The sequence below is a fragment of the Sapajus apella genome, unplaced genomic scaffold (genome assembly GCF_009761245.1).
Source record: "Sapajus apella isolate SASKATOON/1434 unplaced genomic scaffold, GSC_monkey_1.0 scaffold85, whole genome shotgun sequence".
NCBI lineage: Eukaryota > Metazoa > Chordata > Mammalia > Primates > Cebidae > Sapajus > Sapajus apella.
Window position 1 is genome coordinate 2,075,880 of NW_022437025.1, and position 18,924 is coordinate 2,094,803.

An 18,924-nucleotide genomic window follows, 5' to 3' on the forward strand; every position below is an offset into this window, starting at 1 on the left:
GGCAGAGGTTGCAGTGAGCCAAGATCGTGCCATTTCACTCCAGCCTGGGCAACAAGAGCGAAACCCCATCTTAAAAAAAAAAAAAGAGTAAATAAAACAAAAACCTGGTTCTTTTTGAAAAGATAAATAAAATTGATAGACCATTAGTAAGATTAGCCAAGAAAAGAAGAGAGAAAATCCAAATAAGCTCAATTAGATACAAAATGGGAGATATTACAACTGATACCACAAAAATGCAAAAGATCATTCAAGGCTACTATGAACACCTTTACACACATAAACTAGAAAACCTAGAGGAGACAGAAAGATACAACCCTTCTAGTTTAAATCAGGAAGAATTAGATGTCCTGAACAAACCAATAACAAGCAGTGAGATTGAAATGGTAATAAAAAAATTATCAACAAAAAAAGTCCAGGATCAGACAGATTCACAGCAGAATTCTATCAGACATTCAAAGAAGAATCAGTACCAATTCTATAGACACTATTCTACTAGATGGAGAAAGAGAGAATCCTTTCTAACTCAATCTATGAAGTCGGTATCACCCTAATACCAAAACCAGGAAAGGACATCATCAAAAAAGAAAACTACAGACCAATATATCTGATGAACACATATGCAAAAGTCCTTAATAAAATACTAGCTAACCAAACCCAACAACATATCAAAAAGATAATTCACCATGATCAAATGGGGTTTCATACCAGGGATGCAGGGATGGTCTAACATATGCAAGTCAATAAATGTGATACACCACATAAACAATTAAAAACAAAAATCACATGATCATCTCAATAGACACAGAAAAAGCATTCAACAAAATCCAGCATCCCTTTATGATTAAAAATCTCAGGAAAACTGGCATGCAAGGGACATACCTCAATGTAATAAAAGCCATCTATTATAAACCCACAGCCAACATAATACTGAATGGAGAAAGTTGAAAGCATTCCCCATGAGAACTGGAACAAGACAAGAATGCCCACTCTTAGCACTTCTCTTCAACATAGTACATGAAGTCCTAGCCAGAGCAGTCAGACAAGAGAAAGAAATAAAGGGCATCCAAATCAATAAAGAGGAAGTCAAACTGTCACTATTTGCTGATGATATGATTGTTTACCTAGAAAATCCCAAAGACTCCTCCAGAAAGCTCCTAGCACTGATGTAAGAATTCAGCAAAGTTTCTGGATACAGAATTACAGTACACAAATCAGTAGGCCTTCTATACACCAACAGTGCCCAAGCTGAGAATCAAATCAAGAACTCAACCCCTTTACAATAGCTGCAAAAAATTAAAATACTTAGGAATATACCTAATCAAGGAGGTGAAAGACCTCTACATGGAAAACTACAAAACATTGCTGAAAGAAATTCATATATGATACAAACAAATGGAAGCACATGTAAAACCCTATCTCTACTAAACATACAAAAAAATTAGCTGAGGCAAGAGAATCACTTGAACCAGGGAGTCAAAGGTTGCAGTGAGCTGAGAACGCACCACTGCACTCCAGCCAGGTGACAGAGAGACTCCGTCTTAGAATATATATATAAAATAAAAAGGAAGGAAGAAAATGATCATATTGCCAAAAGCAATCTACAAATTCAGTACAATTCCCATCAAAATACCACCATCATTCTTCACAGAACTATAACAAACAAACCTAAAATTCATATTTAAAATTTAAAAAAAAGCCCACATAGCCAAAGCAAGACTAAGCAAAAAGAACAAATCTGGAGGCATCACAGTACCTGATTTCAAACTATACTATGAGGCCATTGTCACCAAAACAGCAAGGTACTGGTATAACAATTGGCACATAGACCAATTAAACCAAATAGAGAACCGAGAAATAAACCCAAATACTTATAGCCAACTGATCTTTGACAAAGCAAACAAAAACATAAGTGGAAAAAAGACACTCTATTCAACAAATGGTGCTGAGTAATTTGTTGAGATTTGTGACAGGTACAATCAGCTCAAGATGGATCAAGACTTAAATCCTTACATCTAAGACCTCAAACTATAAAAATTCTAGAAGATAACTTTGGAAAACCCCTTCTAGACACTGGCTTAGGCAAGGATTTCATGACCAAGAACCCAAAAGCAAATGCAATAAAAACAAAGATAAATAGCTGGGGCTTAATTAAACTAAAGAGCTTTTGCATGGCAAAAGGAACAGTTAGCAGAGTAAACAGACAACTCACAGAGTGGGAGAAAATTTTCAAAACCCATATATCTGACAAAGGACTAATATCCAGAATCTACAATGAACTCAAACAAATTAGCAAGAAAAAAACAAACAATCCCATCAAAAAGTGGGCTAAGGACAGGAAGAGACAATTCTCAAAAGAATATATACAAATAGCCAACAAACACATGAAAAAAATGCTCAACATGACTAATGATCAGGGAAATGCAAATCAAAACCACAATGTGGTACCACCTTACTCCTGCAAGAATGGCCATGATCAAAGTCAAAAAATAACAGATATTTGCATGGATGCAGTGAACAGGGAACATTTCTATACTACTGATGGTAATGTAAACTAGTACAACCACTATGGTAAACAGTGTGGCGATTCCTTAAAGAACTAAAAATAGAACTACCATTTAATCTGGCAATCCCACTGCTGGGTATCTGCCCAGAGGAAAACAAGTCATTATACAAAAAAGTTACTTGCACACTCATGGTTATAGTGACACAATTCACAATGGCAAAAACGTGGAACCAACCCATATGCCCATCAATCAAGGAATGGATAAAGACACTGTGGTATATACATACGATAGAATACTACTCAGCCATAAAAGGGAATAAATGAATGGCATTCGCTGTGACCTGGATGAGACTGGAGACTATTATTCTAAGTGAAGTAACTCAGGAATGGAAAACCAAACAATTTATGTTCTCACTCATAAATGGAAGCAAAGCTATGAGGATGTAAAGGCGTAAGAATGACACAACGGACTTTGGGGACTCAGGAGGAAAGGGTGGGAAGGGAGTGAGGGATAAAAGACTACAAATTGTGTGCAGTGTATACTGCTTGGGTGGGTGCGCCAAGTGGTCACAAATCACCACTCAAGAACTTACTCATGTAACTAAATACTACCTGTTCCCCAACAACCAATGGAAATAAAAAAATTTTTAAAAAGAATTTTAAAAAGCTCTAATAAGCAAGATAGGGTGGTAGTGGCATAAGGTTAGACACAAAGACTAATGAAAAGGATGTCCAGAAATAAAACCTTAGATTTATAGTCAACTGATTTTCAATGAAAGTGTCAAGAAAATTCAATGGACAAAGAGTCTTTTCAACAAATGGTACTGGGAAAACTGAAGAGCCACATGCAAAGGTTGAATCTGTGCCTTATCTCATCCCATATACAAAAAAACTCTAAATGGATCACAGATCTAAATGTAAGAACTAAAACCATAAAACTCTTAGAATAGGCCAGGCAGCAGTGGCTCATGCCTGTAATCCCAGGACTTTGGGAGGCCAAGGCGGGTGGATTACCTGAGATCAGGGGTTCGAGACCAGCCTGGCCAACATGGTAAAATCCTGACTCTACTAAAAATACAAAAAATCAGTCAGGAGTGTTGGTGGGCACCTGTAATCCCAGCTACTCAGGAGGCTGAGGCAGGAGAATTGCTTGAACTCGGGAGGTGAAGGTTGCAGTGAGCCAAGATCGTGCCATTGCACTCCAGCCTGGGCAACAAGAGAGAAACTCCATCTCAATAAAAAAAAGAAAAACCAAAAAACCCCGCTTAGAATAAAACAGGAATAAATTTTCATAACTTGGGACAAGCAAAGCATTCTTATACACAATAACAATAACGCTGGGCACAGTGGCTCACACCTGTAATCCCAGCACTTTGGGAGGCCAAGGCAGGCAGATCGCTGGAGCTCATGAGTTCAAGACCAGCCTGGGCAACACGGGGAAACCCCATCTCTACAAAAAGCACAAAAATTAGCTAAGCATCATGGCGAGCACCTTTAGTCCCAGCTATTCCGGGGGCTGAGGTGAGAGGATGGCTTGAGCCTGGGAGGTGGAAGTTGCAGTGAGCTGGGATCATGCCATTGTACTGGGCGACAGAGCCAGACCTTGTCTGGAAAGGGAAGAAAGAAAAGAAAAGAAGAAGAAAGGAAAGGAGGGAAAGAAAAAGGAAGAAAAGGAAGGAAGGAGAGAAAGGAAGAACAAATTTTAAAAGATCAACAGAGATCATCAAATTAAAAACTTTTTGTGCTTTGAAAGACACCCTCAAGAAACTTTTTTTTTTTTTTGAGATGGAGTTTCGTTTTTGTTGCTTAGTCTGGAGTGCAATGGCACAATCTCGACTCACTGTAAGCTCCGCCTCCTGGGTTCAAGCGATTCTTTTGCCTCCCAAGTAGCTGGGATTACAGGCATGTGCCACCATGCCCGGCTAATTTTTTGCATGTTTTTAGTAAGATGGGGTTTCTCCATGTTAGTCAGGCTGGTCTTGAACTCCTGACATCAGGTGAACTTCCCACCTTAGCCTCACAAAGTGCTGGAATTACAGGTATAAGCCACCACCCTAAAGAAATTTTTGAAAAAATAAGACACAGGTTGGGAGAAGTATGAATGATACATATTATAAGACACTTGTGTCAGAATACATAAAGAATGCTTACAGATCCAGAATAAAACACAAATAACCCAACTTTAAAACAGGCAAAAAATCTGAACAAACATTTCATCAAAGAAGATATATGAATGGCCAATAAGCACATGAAAAGATGCTCAATGTCACTAGATAATAGGGAAATACAATTTAAAACCACCATGAAATACCACATCGGAATCCCTAGAATGACTAAAACCAAAAAACAGACAAGTGTTGAGAAGGAGGTGAAGAATCTGAAACCCTAGTACACTGCTGGTGGAAGGTAAAATGGGACACCCACTCTGGAAAACAGTTTCGCAGTTTCCTAAAAAACTGATGGGAGTACACATTGTCAACCACTTACACTGGAGGGGAGGGAGAGCCTTAAAATTTTGTTTTTAGCTCTCCTATCAAAATCAGACACTAGGAAAATGGGCTTCTTTTATGGTGTGAAGACAACAAACAAAACCCATCACTGTTTACTAACCTGGTCGGCTCTTAACTGGGTGGAACCATCAGTATACATTAGAGTTACCACCAGGGCTGCTGCCTGTTTGAGCATTTCAGTCAGCTGGCTTTTTGCCCAATCATCCAAATACCTAATATCACAAAAATGATTTTTTAACGCTCCTGAGTTCCCAGAATTCAGGTAGGCTTCAGCCTCATCAGTATCTTCCAACGCCATTTGTTTACTTATTTTCTCTGATGAATTATTAGATGTAATATGTTTTCTTTTAAAATTAATGCTTCCTTTATTTTCATTATTTATATTCTCTGTTAGGAAATACATTATTTTATGTTCCTTTTTCTGTAGAACGGAAGCCTCTCGATTATACTGTGGAGCTAAACAACTGGAAAGAGTCAATGAGCTGATGCTCTTCTGTTTTTGGTCGATTGACAGCAGCTGATCTGTGAGCCTGACACCAAAGGCCTGAGGAGAGAGCTTGGTGGAACCTCTTGATGTCTGACTTGCTAAAGATTTAAGATTCTACAGAAAAATGGAAAATATTTCATTAGAATATGGACTCATAGGACAGAGCTATAAACCAAACTAATTTTTGATAAAACTTGTCTAAGGTAATACAGATACAAGATCTTCATATTATCTATGATCAAACCTTCTAAGGAAACCATATAATGTCTTCTAGAGCAGTGATTTTTCTCAACAAAGGTAGGCATGCATATCTGGATCAAGACCGCAAAAGCTGGCCAGGCATGGTGGCTCATGTCTGTAATCCCAGCACTTTGGGAGGCTGAGGTGGGTGAATCACCTGAGGTCAGGAGTTTGAGACAAGCCTGGCCAACACAGTGAAACCTGTCTCTACTAAAAATACAAAAATTAGCCAGGTGTGGTGACAGGCATCTGTAATCCCAGCTACTCAGGAGGCTGAGGCAAGAAAATCACTTGAATCTGGGACGCGGAGGCTGCAGTAAGCCAACATCACACCATTGCATTCCAGCCTGGGCTAGAAGAGCAAAACTCCATCTCAAAAAAAAAAAAAGCTCAAAAGCCTCCAACCAGCCCCTGTTCTGTGAATCATGCATGTAATGAGAGATGTCATGGATAGGAGTATGTTACATATGTGCATAAAAGAGAAGATTAATAATTTACAACTTCCAAATAAAGGCCATTTATAGAGAAAATGAAATCACCAAAACTATTCAATAATCTGTTAATCTATCTACTAAGATTTTTTTGGGGGACCAGGTACAATAGCTCACGCCTGTAATCCCATCACTTTGGGAGGCCGAGGCTGGCAGATTATGAGGTCAAGAGTTCAAGATCAGCCTGGCCAACATGGTGAAACCTCATCTCTACTAAAAATACAAAAATTAACCGGGTGTGGTGGCACACGCCTACAGTCCTAGCTGCTTGGGGGGCTGAGGCAGGAGAATTGCTGGAACCTAGGAGGCGGAGGTTGCAGTGAGCCAAGATCATGCCACTATGCTCCAGCCTGGGTGACAGAGTAAGACTCTGTCTCAAAAATATACAATAGTAATAATAATAATAAAAGTGATGATTGTGGATGTCAAGTTGTCAAAGTGCAATAATTTCCATGAATATATTTTAAATGGTAATGTAACAGTAAAAATGTCAATATTAACGATATAGCAGAAATCATGCACTTTGCAATTTTTTTTTGAGATAGAGTCTCGCTCTGTCCCCAGGTGCCAGGCTGGAGTGCAGTGGCACAATCTCAGCTCACTGCAACCTCCACCTCCTGGGTTCAAGCAATTCTCCTGCCTCAGCCTCCCAAATAGCTGGGACTACAGGCATATGCCACCATGCCCAGCTAATTTTTGTATTATTTAGTAGAGATGGAGTTTTACCATGTTGGCCAGGATGGTCTCGATCTCTTGACCTCAGGTGATCCACCTGCCTCAGCCTCCCAAAGTGCTGAGATTACAGGCGTGAGCCACCACACCCTGCCACTTTGCAATTTTTTAAACTTGTGACAAAGATTTTAAATTTCAACTTTAAAATATGTCAGGCAATATATATATAGTTCAAGAAGGCCAGGTATGGGGGCTTATGCCTGTAATCTCAGCACTTTGGGAGGCCAAGGTGGGAGGATTGCTTGAGCCCAGGAGTTTGAGACCAGCCCGGACAACATGGTGAAACTCTGGTCTCTACCAAAAATACAAAAATTAGCTGGGCATGATCCTGTGTGCCTGTAGTCTCAGCTACTCAGGAGGCTGAGGTGGGAGGATCACTTGAGTCTAGGAGGTAAAGACTGCAGTGAGCTGTGATCACACCACTGCACTCCAGACTGGGTGACAGAGTGAGGGCCTGTCTCAAACATACAAAAGAACAACAACAATAACAAAAAGACTCACAAAATTCTTTTGAGAGCAAGGGAGCAAAAGTTTACAGACCCCTGCCTTTGGGATCCAAGGAACACAGTTTGTTTACTGCTGAGAGATACAATTTCCATTCACTTACAGAGAAGAAGGGAAAAGTCTCTTCTCTGTGGAAGATGCCTCTTCCCTCTACTCCAAGGGCAGATAATCATCCTACAAACCCAGGGGCAAATAATCGTCCCATCAACCCAAGAGACAGGTCCTAGTATTTCACTTTATTATAGGGAGTTTAGGTTTAAATTTAGTTAGGCTGGGACTTGAACACACATAGTTTACTCCAAAGTTCATTTTCTTAACCACTATGTTGCCTCCACCACTTTCATACACAAGGCCTTTGGTGATATGGCCTCTTCCATCTCCTCTCTAGCCCATACCACATAACTCACCCATTGTGAATGTTATATTCCTGCCTTTCGGAACTTCTATCGCTTCTACTACCCCAAAGTTCCAAGCTTTCTTCCCCGATCTGAAAATTTTCTCAATGTCCTGCCCCTTCTCCCTTAAAGGTGGAAATCGGTTTATTTTTTTTAGAGACATTAGTCTTGCTCTGTTGCTCAGGCTGGAGTGCTGTGGTGCAATCACAGCTCACTGCAGCCTCAAACTCCTTGGCTGAAGTGATCCTCCTGCCTTAGCCTCTTGAATAGCTGGAACTACAGGAGCATGCCAACATGCCCAGTTAATTTTTTTTTGGGAGGGGGTACTATTTGTAGAGACAGGATCTCCTTATGTTGCCCAAGCTGGTCTCAAATTCCTGGACTCAAGTGATCCACCCACCTCAGCCTCCCAAAGTGCTGGGACACATCCAGCCTAGGTTGACCAACTCCTAATCATCCAATAGATCTCAACTCAGATATAATTTTCATACTTCAGAAAGATATCCAATATCCCTGATTCTCCTCCTCAACACCCAGAAGAGTAAAATGAAATAGCACAAAAACTGAGTTAGATGTCCCTCCAATTGTCCCCAGAGCACTCTGAACTTACTTCTCTAACGGCACTTACTTTGTTTCGTAGACATCTATCCTATTTCACTGTCTTGCCCTTCCCTGCATCCAAATTAAATTATAAGCTCCTGGAGAGCAAGAACTCCTCTTTTTTAACTGTTGTATCTACAGTGCCTAGTACATCGTAGGACACTTAACAAGTGCCTGCTGAACAAATAAGGTTTAAAATTACTCATATTTGCAATGATTTACCTTTTCTTCTGACTGATTCTTCCCATCTTCAAGTTGTACTGAATACTTAACACTGGACTTGTTTATCACTTCCATAGCTTTTAAAACAACAAAAAACAAACATGGGGCATTAAAGAAACATTGAAATCAAGGTCATACAGTTAACTAAACACTGAAATATCCTCTATAATCATGCTTATTAACTCATTATTAACTTAATTAAAACAATGTAATAAAATTCACAATTAAAATGCTTAGTATCATTGCAATAAATATTTACGTAAAGTACCAAGTTAACTGCAGATCTATATAATCATAAAATGTTTATTAAAAATCATTATTTGGCATTTGCATTTGAATACATAACTCTAAAAACCTAAGGTCAACATTTATAGAAACCTTAAAAGTATTAAAGGTTTAGGGAGATTCTTTGAATACTGCAGTGGAACAATTAAAGTTTCAGTAAAACATCATTAATATAAACTTCTAACTTAGATTTTGTTTTAATTTTAATAAGCCTGGGCTGAACAGTAAGTGACAGAACCAGGATTCAACCCCAGGCAGTATGATTTGGGAGTCTGTACTCTTAACCACTGTGACATACATTTCCCCTGCAGGAACAATAACAACCTAGAAATGCAAACGGGGGAAAGTATTTCACTTACAATATAAAAACATTACACTTAGGATAAATATAACAGAAAAGATACAAGGCCCTTAACGATGAAAACATAAAATTTTATTAAATGGCATAAAACAAGATCTGTAAAATGAGAAGACATAGCATTAGGATATATATCACAAAATGTTTAATTCTTCCAAATTTAAGACAATTCCAATTGGAGACCCTACAGGGATATTTTAATTTAATGAAACAATTTCAAAGTAAAAAGAGACAAGAAATGTAAGTTTTAAAAAAAGAGAGAGAAAAGACCTCTAGAACAGAACAGACAACCCAGAGACTGATCCCAAGACTACATATAACAAAGATAGTATTTCAATTCAATAGAAAAGGACATATTAATTAATAGGGCTGGTACAACTAGCACCACATCAAAAAGAAAAGAAATGCGTTGGGAAAACTATTTGGAACCAGAGTGACTAAGGGTTAATTGCTATATTATGCAACAAATTCTTATACATTTACAAGGTAAGACAAACAACTCAACAGAAAAAGAAGCAAAGGATAGGAAGAAGCAATACACAAAATAGAAAATCCAAACAGGAAACAAATACGATATTCAGGGAAATGCAAATTAACTATAACTGGAAACAGAGGGAAAGAGATAGTCTCATGCATTGCTGGTAAAAATGTAGATAGTTAGAATCTTTCTAGAAGGCAAACTGTCAAGACTTATTAAAATTAACAATACATACATCACTCTTGGGAGTTGGGAGGAGAAAGTGACTCACAGGGAGCTCAAGATAGGCCTCTGGGAATGCTAGCGATGTTTCTTGAACTGGATGTAGGTTTGTGAAATTTTGACCTAAACACTTAACTTAGGGTATGTGTGTTGTTATACATTTATATATGCATCTCAGTCATACATATATGAGAGAGTGCTCTCGCCTCAACAAAAACAGATCGAAAATAATATCAATCATCTTAACCAAATAATCTCTAACCAAACAATCTCACTCTTAGCTGTTTCGCAGAAATATATCCAACAGTAAACAGGTTTAAATCAAAACGTTTCAGACCTTTGTCCATTACGACAAAGGACTGAAAATAGATACCAATCAGAAGAAAACTGAGAAATAAATTACACACTATCCACTAAAAAGAATGACCTTGTTAAAACATAGATTGCTGGGGGGGAAAATGACTCCCAATTATAGGTTGGCTGAAGGCGATGACCTCATTTTAAGAAATAATGACCAAATCTCCCCATTTATGCACATGAAGATGTTAGGCACATACACTGGCACAGGTTGGGTCCCCTGGGAGACCACTTCTGTGATGAAGGCTTGCATTTGAAAAGGTGATTGGAGAGTGAAGGAAGCAGAACCCAACCAAGGACGACAATGGTTAGGATGTAGCCACTCAAAGGCCTGCCCTGGGCAGAGCATGGTCCTGCAGAGGTGTCTCCCACTGGGGCAAGGGAGCTGGGCTTTTATACCCCAGCACAAACTAGTCACTGGACCAGTCATTCCTGGGGAAGTGGTGGGCCCATGGGCAAAGAAGCTCTTTGTAGCCAGGCAATCAAGGGGAGGGGTTGTCCCAGGAGCAGGGACAGTGCTTCAGTACTAAAGGGGGAATATGGCTGCCACAGCGCTTACTACAGTCCACACTGCGCTGCTCATGGCCACTTGCTTCAGAGACATTCTGGGTGCAGTCTGGCAGGATTCTGGTGGGCCTTTTCCTGGGGAAATTTATAAAAGGAAGGTACTGGGATAAAACTACATCTTGTTGCTGCAGCTGGCTTCGAGGTTGCAAATTTCATTCATCTCCTTCCTCTACTGCCCATGCTAGGGTCTCCTCACCCTTGCCTATCTCCCCTACTGATCTATGTAGCTTAGCTTACCTGATCAGATAACCCAAACTCTCATCCCTGAGAGGTAAACCCTGGGCCACCATGCCCTTCTCTGGCCATAGGTCCTGCATTTGCCATCAAATGTGGGCAGGAGACCATGAGGTGGCCAACCACATTACCTGGGTGCTTCCCCTGCCCCCAGTTATGTAGTAGCAGCTCTACCTCCTCCTGGTGCCCACGGTCAGTCACCCTAGAAGATGGAAGTTACATTCCTTGCCAGCCAGTTTCTTGGCACAAGGAGCTCGAAATGACCAGGCAGCAGCCACAGCTGGAAATTAAGTGGCATTCTTCCTGTGCCCCTGCTGCAAAGGTTTTCCCTTTGAGAGTCAAGACCTTTAAACCTTAAGAACCCAGAGGCATGTGGGGTAGAAATACAGATTTCTAAGTGGGTCACTGGGAGTGATGACTTTCACATTTTTGTTCCCAGGCCCATTTATTACACAAACCGAGGACACTGCACCACGTAGTGGTCAGTGATCTGCAGTGCAGACTACACCCCAGAGGTGACTGCTTCATCGCAGGTGTCACCTCCAGGCTACATATGAGGTGAGCTGGGCCTTCCACAGACCATCCTGCTGTTCCATCAGGTTGGCAGCTTCTTGGTGTGCAGCTGTGAGGCAGCCAGTGGCTCCCCCTCCCAGTGCCCACTGGCGTAGTTCCTTGGCCATGTGCAGGATCCTGTGGATCAAACGCTCTGTGAAACTCGGATGATGGAGCTGACTGAATCCATGAGAATGGGAAAGGCACACCCATGCCTGTAACACGTGTTGGTTCCAGCCAAGATGAATCACTGTACCTTCTACGGCATAAGGGGTTCAATGTTGTCAAATGACTGTTTCCCTCCAAGGAAGCTGCAACTGGGGACTCAGTGTTTGGTCTTTGTTGTTGGAAGACAGGATGTTCGGCAGAGAAATAGCTAGGTGAGCTCTGGTAAGGGAGAGCACCATGCTATGGGCCACGCACAGCCTCTACCCACCCCATGGTTACTCCATGAGAGAGCCCAGTGTGCCAGGACGGGCACAGGAGATGGCAGAGGCTAGTAATGTCAATTGGTCAAGCCATCCCATGAATGTGGTTTGGCATGTCCTCATGGTAAATGTTCTTGGGTGGGAGGTACTTCATGTTGCCAAAGATCCCTCCACATGCCTTACTCCAGGAAGTCCCTCATCTTCCCATCTTCCTTATTGCAGGTACCTGAGCAACCTGTCAAGCCACTAACCATTGCCCAAGAGTTCCAAATGTGTTAACATTGGGGCCACTACTCCTTCCACATGAAGTAGGTAGTCAAGGGTACCACCCAAAGTTCTACCTATTGGGTTTTCCCTGAGCACTGTCTTCCAGGGCTGCTTAAATCAGGCTGTTCAGAGCCTACTCACCATGAACCAAGCTCGAACTTTCCTGCCTCCACCAGCTGGTCTTCAGGCTGCCCCTTTAGAAGTACCAGTGCCAGCACCGATGATGTCATGGGCTGTGGGCCACACAAGAAGCTTGGTTGTTTGTGCCTGCTTGTAGGTAATACTAAATGGGCCACTTCCAACTTGCAATGAACAGCTGCACACTTACCTCTTGGTGGGTCTGACAGGACCAGCTCATGCTGGCAGTTCTGGCTCATGGTCACTTGATATCACCATGGCCTCATGCTCCATCTCTACAGGGGCCAGTAGCATGACAGCTTTGTTTATTTATAATTTTCTGCAGATGGCATTGCCGTGGTCCAGAGTTCTAGGAGTTTGCCTTGAGCTTCACACTGCATCTTTTCCCACTACAGATGCCTCTAACATCACAAGGTCCATTGGGCTAGAAGTCTAAGTACCTGGGCCACTTGCTTCACAGCCTAGGCCTCTTACAGGATGCTTTCCTATGCAGTCAGTATTCCCAAATGTGGAATATGCTGCCTCCACTCCCCAAACCCAGAGATGCCTATCAGGTGTCATGCTTCATTCTTAACCGTCAATGTGATTAACCACGTTGCAGGATGATTTTGCCAGTTGGCATCGTCATTCTTAAAAATGCAGTAATTTAGCCAGGTGTGCACTTGTAGCTCCAGCTACTCAGGAGATTGAAGCAGATCACTTTGCCCCCAAGAGCTTGAGGCTAGCCTGGACAACACAGTGAGATAGTCTCTTTAAAAAAAAAAAAAGGCACTAACTTGTCCTTTACTTGCAAGCGGTCATCCTACATACCCCCAGACCACCGGAACTTCCAAAAACTTCATGGTTGTGGTGGGGCCCAGAATATCTGTGAGTTTATCTCCCATGTGTTGGACAGCAAGACATCTAACAAACTTGCCATTTCTTGCTTATGCTGTCTGATTGGCATGATGGCATCAAAACAGTGGGTGGCTGGATAACATAGCCCTGGGGCAAGGTGCAAATTTATATTGTCCATTCAGAGTGAATACTTCTGCAGGGATGGCAAAGAATATGTTCACCAAATTGATAACTGCATTTCATATACCTGAGGCCTTGTTAATTGCATATGCCATATCCAGCCCAGCAGCTGTCATTAGGGCTATAACTTGGTCATAACTATTTGTGGTGTCAATTGTTATTCTGTAGGATCTGACTTCTGTAGGCACCTAATTAAGTGAATATATGACAGGGACCACCCTGTGCCCTGAATCCTGTGTTTAAAGATGGCACTAACTTCTGCCATTTCTCCTAGGTTGCTATATTGCTATAATTCACTATCTTTGCTGGGAAGGCAGTTTCAGCGTTATCCACTTTAGCTTACTCACTATGGGAGCTCTTATCCTCAGGCCAAGGAACCAGTATCTGAGGGTTCTTCTAATAGTCTGTTCATTCCAAATAACATTTGGGGACTTGAAAAATGGCTTTGGAGTGAGCCCTCCCATTATGATGTAATTTGGGTCAAGATTCCATTTATTGCTTGAGTCCTCATGCCTCCAACAGAGGAACTATGGTGATACTCTAGGTCTCCAGGTATCAATATCATAGGAATGTTTCAGTATTTCCCCTCCCCCCATGTATAAGTTCCCAGAGTAAATGGCCACAGGTTCCCCTGGGGGAAAGACAGGAGGAAAAACTGCCATATACACTTGCACAGTCCTTCTTCCTGGGGACCTGGGCTTTCCTTCAGTCAGTCAGTTCCAGGTCTCAAGTCACTTTATGAGAACTATGCCTACCCTGCTTCTGACAGGCACCACCACCTGGCCTCTATGTCAGGATCCTATCTCCCTCCCTGTTATCAGGAGGCATCTCCTATCATCAGCCCTGGTCCACAGAGGACACCACTGAGACTGTCAGTGAAGCTGATGCTGCCCACTCCCTCATCAGCACACTCATGATTGCTTTGGTAAATACAGCACCCAGAGTGCCCTTCTGCAGAACATTGTTACCTGCTGAGTTTCCCAGCCCTCCACAATATGGCCATCCTAGCATGGTCACCTCTCCTGGCTTTCTATGCCTTCTTTTACCATCTGCCCTGGCAGTTCTAACGTTTCTACTTAGTGTGAACCCTCTCCTACAAGGAACTAAGAGTCATCCCGGTGGTATGTTAGCACCATCACTTAGAATCTTCATTGGATGCTCAAATCTAGTGTCTCTGAAGTGATCCCACATCAATAAACTCTCCCTTATCCAACCTTAGTTCCACCTGCCTTGATCCAGCACCCTTAGACCCAGCCCACCCATAGGTACTCTCCCAGGCCTGCTTGTATATGGCCTGTTAGATCCTATAGTTCCTTTGGAGTAGAATCTCTTTCGTCCCTGTGCCAGTTATCAACATACTGCTTCTCAGCTACAACTTCACCCCTCGTCACACAGCATGCACTACTGAAAATACACCTCCTTTGCCACCTGGCACAATTTTTAGCACTGTCAGCAGAGGGTGCTAGATGGATACTGCCAGAGAAGGGGCCTCTGGTTAGTGTGCTTCTCTTTCTTCTCGCTCCTGCAGCTCCTAGCTAGTGTACTAGACACCCAGGAGCAGCCCCTCTGGCCACTCCCCAGCTACTTCCGCAGACATTCTAGCCAGCTTTTCAGCAAGTTTCAGTCAATCCCTGTGGGCAGCTTCCTACCGAGTTTCATGGGCACCCCTGCCAACTTCTCAGTGAGTTCAGTGATACCCCATAGGTGGGTTCCCACTTGCCAGACTGATGGGGCACTTTAGCCAACTTCTTGGCTATATCCATACCCCCTGACAATCTGAATCTGTCTTGAGGGGAGTAATTCTACTAAATTTGTCCCTTCCTTCAGCACCTCACTTTAGCCCTAGGCGAGGAAGCTGCTCCCTGTGTCTGCTATTGCTTTATTCCTTGGTAGCTAATCCTGCTAGTTATTAATGCCTTAAACATTCCCTGTTCAAATTACTCGATGGTTTCTGTCCCCTGACTGGACTATCTCATACACTTCTGTAACAGGTCCAATACTTTTCGGCTGGGTTATTTCGTGACTTAATGACCAGGAGAGGAGGTGACAGCAAAAAAGAAAAAGTCTGAAGAATACATTTATGAATCTCTTCACAATTTCATATAAAATGACATATGTATAACTATACAAAAAGATGTGGGGAATTATGAAGTTTGTTTGTTTTTTCTGTTCCCCCCTCACCACCCTAAAAACTTTTCCTAAAGTATTACAAAATAATAAGGGAGCATGTCTTATTTTTCAAGACAGAAGCTCTGCATTGTTTTCAAGCAAAGGTTGGGGGAAGCGCTCAGAGTGGGGCCATTTCTGCAGGTCTCAGAGGTATCCAATACTCAAGATTTATGTTTTAAATAAAATGTATTATATTTTTTTGAAACAGGGTCTCACTCTGTTACCCAGGCTGGAGTGCAGTGGCATAATCTCAGCTCCTTGCAACCTCCACCTCACAAACTCAAATGACAATCACCCTTCCTCAGGCAACCAAATACTTAGGATTACAGCCACCCAAACAGTCCATCATGCCCCACTAATTTATTTGTAGAGATGGCTGTGAAAGGAAAATAAATCTTGGGAACTCCAAGTCACTAAGGTAAAGGGAAACGTCAAGGTGGAAACTGCTTAGGGCAAACCTGCCTCCCATTCTATTCAAAGTCAAATTCTATCCCTCTGAGGTTCACCTGAGACAGATGTGTATCTGACTTTCTCTCCCCTATTGCTTCTGTAAAAACAGATTCACTAAATTGTGTATTCAGTGGAAGGCTGATCAAGAACTCAAAAGAATGAAACCTTTTGTCTCTTATCTACCTTTTGTTTTTGAAAGTCTCTTTTGAAACAGTCTCTTCAAAAGCAGTAAAAAAAAAAAAAAAAAAAAACCAAGAAGCAGAGTCTCATTGTATCCTCCAGGCTGGAGTGCAGTGATCCAATCTTGGCTCACTGCAACCTCTGCCTCCCAGTTCAAGCAATTCTCCTGCCTCAGCCTCCTGAGTAGCTGGGATTACAGGTACCTGCCACCATGCCCGGCTAATTTTTGATTTTTAGTAGAGACAGGGTTTCACCATGTTGGCCAGGCTGGTCTTGAACTCCTGACCTCAGGGGATCCACTCGGTTTGGCCTCCCAAAATGCTGGGATTACAGGCGTGAGTCATCCTGCCTGGCCACTCTTTATCTACTTGTAATCTGGAAGTCCCCACTTCGAGTTGTCCTGCCTTACCAAACCAAATCAGTTACATCTTACACATATTGATATCTCATGTCTTCCTAAAATTTAAAAAAGCCACCTACCCCCAACCACCTTGGGCACATGTCTCAGGGCATCCTAAGGCTGTGTCATAGGTGTGTCCTTAACTTGCGCAAAATAAACTTTCTAAATGGACTGAGATCTGTCTGATATTTTACAGTTACAGGTTTTTGCCATGTTGACCAAGATGATCTGATCCTGAAGTTCTTTTTTTCTTCTCCCTGTGGTGTCTCAATCAAGTTTTAAATATACCAATCCAAAGGTTCCCATCCTGTATCTCAGGGTCTGGTCCCTCTTTTCTCAGATCAAGACCTTAATCTTGGCCAGGCAGGGGTGGCTCATGCCTATAGTCCCAACACTTTGGTGGGCCAAGATAAGCTTCTTGAGCCCAGGGATTCAAGACCAGACTGGGCAACATGGCGAAACTCCATCTCTACTAAAAATTGAAAACAAAACACTAGCCTGGTGTGGTGGTGTGTGCCTGTAGTCCCAGCTACTCTGGAGAATCACCTGAGCCCCAGAGGCAGAGATTAAAATGAGTCACTGCACTCCAGCCTAGGTGTCTTTAAAAACTAAACAAAACAAACCAAAACAAAACAACAGCACACCACCAGGGCTGAAAATTCAAGTTTCTCTGGCGTAATCAGGACTAAGCAGGACTAAGTCTTGGGTCTATGGCTACAGGCTGTCTCTTTACAGGCTGCCCAGGAAGCCCTCTGGCTTTCAAGTTTAGCCTTAATTGCTTATTGCCCCCAGCCTTTTTTTTGTTGTTACTATTTTTCCAAAGGATCTATTATTCCCAGCCACGGCCATTTAGTTCCATTGTCTCCCCCACAAGCTGGTGCAGTTGCTCCCATTGGTAAGCCAAATCCACCTTGAGCCATATTTGTATTCCACTCACAACTTGTGATGAGGTCATCAGTGCCAGCTTACCTGAGGGAAACCAAACTCCAAACTCACATGTCTACTTTCTCAGACCACTCCTGCCACCAACTGCAGCAGATCAGGTTCCCTGAGACTGAGATTTGTCAGCAGAGTTTACTGAGGAGTGACCTTGGAGATCAGAAGAACCGAACCTGGGGAAGCTGAAATGTGATACGTTGCAAAAAATGCCTCAGCCAATGCCACCTGACGAAGGTGGTCAGGTTGGCACAGATATACACAAGCTAGAATTACAGTCATGCGGGGGTATGTTCTGAAAAATGCATCATTAGGCGATTTCATTGTTATGCAAACCTCACAGACCCCTGAGCTGAGGACTAGTACCTGTCTGTAGTCTATTAGGAACCAGGCAACATAGCAAGACGTGAGCAGCAGGTGGGTAAGCATTACCACCTGAGCTCTGCCTTCTGCCAGATCAGCAGCAGCATTAGATTATCAAAGGAGCATGAACCCTACAAGGAATCTAGGTTGCAAGCTCCTCATGAGAATCTAATGCCTGATGATCTGAGGTGGAACAGTTTCATCCCAAAACCATACCCTGACCCCATCCCATGGAAAAATTGTCTTCCATGAAACAATCCCTGGTGCCAAAAAGGTTGGGGACTGCTGTCATATCGTGAACTTACATGAACCTAGATGGTACAGTCTACTATACTCCTAGGCTGTATGGTCTAGCCTACAGCTCCTAGGCTACAAACCTGTACAGCATGCTACTGTACTGAACACTGTAGGCAACTGTAACACAATGGTAAGTATTTGTGTATCTAAATATAGGTAAAAATACAGTATAAAAGATTTTTTTTTTTTTAAATATGGAACGCTTCACGAACTTTTGTGTCATCCTTGCGCAGGGGCCATACTAATCTTCTCTATGTCGTTCCGATTTTAGTATATGTGCTGCTGAAGTGAGCACAGTATAAAAGATTTTTTAAATGGTACTTATATAGGGCACTTACCATAAACGGAGCTTGCAGGAGCGGAAGTTGCTCTGGGTGAGTCAGTGAGTGGAGAGTGAATGTGAAGCTCTAGTGCATTACTGTACACTATGTAGACTTCATAAACACTATACACTTAGGACACGCTACATTTATTTTTAAAGATTTTCTTTTTTCAGTAATAAATTAACCTCAGTGTACTTTAACATTTTTTACTTTATACAT

At 42.1% G+C, this 18,924-nt stretch overlaps 1 protein-coding gene and 1 non-coding gene across 4 annotated transcripts in view; both read right to left on the bottom strand.

The window, feature by feature from the left end:
• POLN (DNA polymerase nu) overlaps positions 1-16,406 on the bottom strand; it is a 146,246-nt gene extending 129,840 nt beyond the window's left edge. For 2 of the 3 annotated variants that reach the window (XM_032253954.1, XM_032253953.1), the window contains exons 1-2: positions 8,685-16,405; positions 5,114-5,614 (exon numbers count right to left, since the gene is read on the bottom strand). In XM_032253954.1, coding sequence (XP_032109845.1) covers positions 5,114-5,614; positions 8,685-8,759 — 576 coding nt within the window. In that variant the 5' untranslated portion in view covers positions 8,760-16,405. Of the gene's footprint in view, positions 1-5,113; positions 5,615-8,684 lie in introns of all 3 variants that reach the window. The other variant, XM_032253955.1, reaches the window with a different exon arrangement.
• A 2,164-nt stretch (positions 16,407-18,570) lies between these two features.
• Positions 18,571-18,677, bottom strand: LOC116534086. Its single transcript, XR_004261581.1, has one exon. It is a non-coding gene; the product is annotated as a U6 spliceosomal RNA (small nuclear RNA).
• Positions 18,678-18,924: the final 247 nt, after the last annotated feature.